Source organism: Alligator sinensis, unplaced genomic scaffold (genome assembly GCF_000455745.1).
Source record: "Alligator sinensis unplaced genomic scaffold, ASM45574v1 scaffold690_1, whole genome shotgun sequence".
In the NCBI taxonomy this organism is placed as follows: domain Eukaryota; kingdom Metazoa; phylum Chordata; order Crocodylia; family Alligatoridae; genus Alligator; species Alligator sinensis.
Genome location: NW_005842372.1, coordinates 1,216,495 through 1,221,034, shown reverse-complemented (window position 1 = coordinate 1,221,034; position 4,540 = coordinate 1,216,495). Strand labels below are relative to the sequence as shown.

The 4,540-nt window shown below is 50.5% G+C and overlaps 1 protein-coding gene across 3 annotated transcripts in view; it reads right to left on the bottom strand.

The window, feature by feature from the left end:
- ASIP (agouti signaling protein) overlaps positions 1-4,540 on the bottom strand; it is a 60,585-nt gene that overhangs the window by 6,408 nt on the left and 49,637 nt on the right. The window contains exons 4-5 of one of the 3 annotated variants that reach the window (XM_025210749.1): positions 981-1,049; positions 158-338 (exon numbers count right to left, since the gene is read on the bottom strand). The exons of the other annotated variants lie outside the window; for them this stretch is intronic. Coding sequence (XP_025066534.1) covers positions 321-338; positions 981-1,049 — 87 coding nt within the window. The 3' untranslated portion in view covers positions 158-320. Of the gene's footprint in view, positions 1-157; positions 339-980; positions 1,050-4,540 lie in introns of those variants that run through there. 3 annotated transcript variants of the gene reach the window in all.

Below are 4,540 nucleotides of genomic sequence, written 5' to 3'. Positions count from 1 at the left end.
CTTTCCCTAAATGTACATATAAGTGTGTATGTGTGTGTATGATTATTATATTATAATTATATTCTACTTTTAATAACTTATATTTATTATAAGTCTATATAGTATATGTCTACAATATACAGTCTATATAGTATAAGTCTACAGACATCAGGGTATATACAATATACGTCTATATATGAGTCTATGTAATAAAAGTCTACTATAAGTATAAACATGCTATACTATGCAATAGCATACTGTTTCAGAGAATGCTGAACGAAGTGTCTCTCAGGCTCTTCCGCTTCTTCATCTTCTCTTGCTGCATTGGGAACAGCATCCAGCTAGGAAGGGAATGGTACCTAAAAATCAAAGGGAGGGAATCATAGCACAATAATATAATATGGTATAATATGTTAACATATACAAAGAAATTGCCCATCAAGAATGATGGGGGGGGGTGGGCGGGGACAACAGAGGCCTGAGTCTGGCCTCCCCCCCGCCCTGCTTTGGGCTGGGGCCAGGGCCTGGGCTGTTTCCTTACTTCTCTTTGGGCTGGGGCCTGGGCCACTCCCCACTTCCTCCCACCACTTCAGGTGGGGCCTGGGTCAGTCCCTGCCTCCCCTCACCCCTGCCTCTCCCTGCTGCTTTCTCCTGCTCCCTCTGGCTCTGGTCCATTTCTCCCTTTTCCTTTGGGCTGGGGCCTGGACCGGTCCCCACCTCCACCGCCGCTTCAGGCCAGGGCTGGGTCCGTTCTCTCTCTCCCTTCCCCCACCACTTTGGGCCGGGGCCATTTCCCCCCTCCCTTTCAGGCCGGGGCCAGGACTGCTCCCTGCCTCCCCCTGCCACTTCGGGGTTGTGTCCCCCCACCATGAAGGTCATGTCAGGGAGGGGAGGGGTGGGCTGAGTTGGTGGTGGCACGCCGCTTCTCAAGTACCCCTGCCCGCTTCTCCGTGCTACTGGAGAACTCTATATAACAAAAGTATAATGTAAGTAATACATACTACGGCATATAGTTTAGAGAATGCTGAAGGAAATGGCCTCTTTCTCTTCCAGGAGCAGCCACTATAGAGCTACCATGAAAGCACAGAAAAACAGGATAGGATTTTTTACTGAAAACCAACATGTACCAGCTACAAATAAAACATTCCAACAAACCGGTTTTACAAGAAAGTTGAAGTAAACAATCGACCCCCTCCACCCTCACTTACCAATGAATACATAATGGTGCCGCTTTCTTTCAAGTCACATATCACAAAGCTGCACTCATCCAGGGACTTGAAGATTTCCTGCACCCCAGTTCTGTGGCCTGCAGTCTTGTCGAATGCTGTATTCCCATTTTTTCTGCGTCTGGTGTTTAGCCATGTTTCATGCGCCTCCCCTATCTTGTCGATACTACGAACTTGCAGTGTGACTACTGTTCCCGAAATTTACAGGCCTTGAACGGGGCAGGTTCCACCCCCTCACCCGGCCTCATTTTGATGTGAAAAAACCCAGACAGTTTGGTGCCAGGGTGGAAAAGAGTGTGAAAAGAAGGCGGGAAAAGTGGCAGGAAGCTGTGTGTGCGCAAAGTTTCTGGGTTTTGTGCCAAAGTTCAGGGGTCTGTGCAGGACAGTCAGATGCAAGCCCCAGAGGCAGAGCAGACTGGCCAGGCATCAGCCTCTGTAGGAGACTTTGCAAAGTGTCTGGTGGCTTCCCAGGTGGATTTTGCAAGCAGTACAGGGACCGAGGAGACATCCTCAGGAGAGGCTGGTTGGGAGAGGCGGCGCAAGTGTGGGATTGCTTGGGAGCATAGAATAGCAGTGTTTTGTTCTTTCTTTTGGTTAGATTACAATAAATTCTTTTACAATTTACATCTGTGCCTGTCTGTCTCACCCCGTGGATGGAAGGGTGCAAGTGGCAGGGTTGTTTTCGGGTGAATGTGCCCAGCTGCGAGCTTAGGGGGGTGCAAATGGCAGGGTTTTGGGGTGAACGTGCCCAACTGCAGGGTGGGGAGAACTTAGCAGGAGACTACTGGTGGGGTGGGGCTGGAGGCAGGAACTGTGGAGGCCGCTTAACATGTGCTTCCTGCTGTAATTCATTAAGAAAGACATTGGGGGTGGGGAGGGCGTAGATTGGTATTTGGCTCCCCCTGCTGGAATCTGCAGGGAATGACACATGGGACTTACGTCGCTTGAAAAACCATGTCGTTCAAACACAAACACGGCGCACCAAAGTAATCCAGGCTAGAATTTTAAAGGCGCAGTTAATTAACAAGGACTAAATGTTGTGTTATCTACAAACGCCCATTAACACTTCAATTAGTTTTAGTGTTTTCAGATTGAGGGTAAAATTTTCAAATGTGTGTACATTATTTAAGAGCCTAAATCCCATTGACTCAATGAATGAGATTTTTGTTTGAACACTGAACCCCACATTTGTGATTTTTGGAGCAAATGGTTTTTTACTCTATAAAGTTTAATCCCAAGAATGTGTCCAACAGCTTTTGAGGAGGATTTTCAAAGGGGAGCAGAGAGGCAGAACACCACTGTCACGGGTCCACAGGCAGCAACACTCAAAAGTATTCTCTTGCACCCCTGAAGATGGGAGGTGGGGGAGGCAATGTGGAATGTTCTGGAGGCAGTGGCTGGTAGAGGAGGCTCCCTGCAGGGAGAGTGGGGAATGCAGGTCCCCAGTTGAAGCTGTGACTGAGGGACGATTGACCCCGGGAGATTTTCACAGGAATTTTCAAGAGGGCCTTGTGGCAGCCTGTGCACAGGTAAGGACTCTGTTCCTTTTGTTGTACCTTACTCTGTTGTCAAAGCATTGATTACATTTTTGTTTTTATAACATTTGCGGTGCCATTGTTACTGCACCATCCTTTAGTACTTCCTTTTGGAAGTACTAAACAATGGCATAGTAATAGCCTGTATTGCACTGTGCACACTGCACATGGTTATTTTTAGGCACTACATTGCATATGGTGATGCACTATAATGGGGGGGACATGTTGCTATGGTGACATAGCTGCAGGGTCACAGGTTTTGCCCATTGACACTGTCACCATAGCAACATAGCATCATGTGTAAACATGCTCTTTATGTACGTGTGCAGTGTTCCTGCAGAAGTTACCTAAGAATGGCCCCTATAAAATAATTTTGCAACTACAAAAAACAGCCCTAAGTTAAACTACTTAGTTGTCTGAAAGATCACACATGTATAGCTTATCAGTTAGAACTTGACTGTTTAATCCTGAGAAATGATATTCTTTTAGCCACATTCAGGTTTTCTAATTAATCTGTTAGTTCAGGGGTCAGCAAAATATGTCCTGTGGGCTGGATTCGGCCCACCAGGCCATTCTATCAGGCCCGCAGAGTCCCTAAAAAATTTAGAAAATTAATATTTATCTGCTCCTGGCTGCCTGTGAAAGATGACGGGAGCCAGGGGCAGTAGGACCCAGGGGAAGCCAGAGGCAGGGCCTAGCAGCAAGGCCTGTCAGGCCTGGCCCCCACAACTAGAAGCCTCTGCCTACCAGAGGCTTCTGGCCTGGGACTGTTCCCACCTCCCTCTGCCTGAGAGGGCAACACAGATAATGAGGGAGGGGAGGACTGTGGGTGATTGCCCCAGTCCTTGGGGCCAGGCTGGCTCCTGCTGAGTCCCGCGGTCGCTGCCATGCAGCCAGGAACCATGTGGTGCTGGACTGCCATGGCAGCGGGCAGTAAAACAGTGAAAGTGGTGGCAGGCGATGGAGAGTGGGAGTGAGTGGGCATGCAGGAGCGCAGACAGTTGGGTGGGAGCATGGGGCCCGTGCTGGTGTCCTGGGGCCAGCACCAGCAGGGTCCAGAGCAGGGCAGCAGGAGTGCAGAGCCCGGGCTGGCAGGGGCTCTATGGAGCTGGGCCAGGTTGTGCCAGTAGGGAGAAAGGGCAGCCAGCCTGGCTCCATAAAGCCCTACCCGCTCAGCCCCGTGCTTCTGCTACCCCATTCTGGGACCTGCTGGTGCTGGCCCCGGGACACCAGTATGGGTCCTGTGCTCCCACACAGCTTGTCGCTGTGTTCCTGCATGCCCACTTGCTGCCACTCCTGCCACCTGTAGCTGCCGTTTCCCAACTTTCCTGCTGGCTCACCAGTCACTCCAGAACCACATGGCTTCTGGCTTCATCGCTGGACTGTGGGACCATAGGGCCCATGCCGGTACCCAAAGGCCAAGAGTGGGAGGAGTGTGTGTATGTGTGTGTGCATGCCTCTGCAATGATGGAGGGGGAGAGAGAGACAGAGAGAGTAATGAGGGAGGGACAGAGTGCGTGCATGCATGCATGTGCGCATGCGCGCGCGTGTGTGTGTTTGTGTGTACATGCACGTAAGGTAAGTCCCACATGCACATCCCCCTAAACACATGCACCCATACCCCCCTTTGCACTGCCATACACATAGACCCACACATCCACACCTCTTCACACACTCCAACCACCCTGCCCCCACACACAGATCCCCACAAACTCCATATCCATGGACACCCCACATATCCACACCCCCCCACATGCTTCCTCACCCCATACCCCCACACCCCCACACCTATCCCCCCCA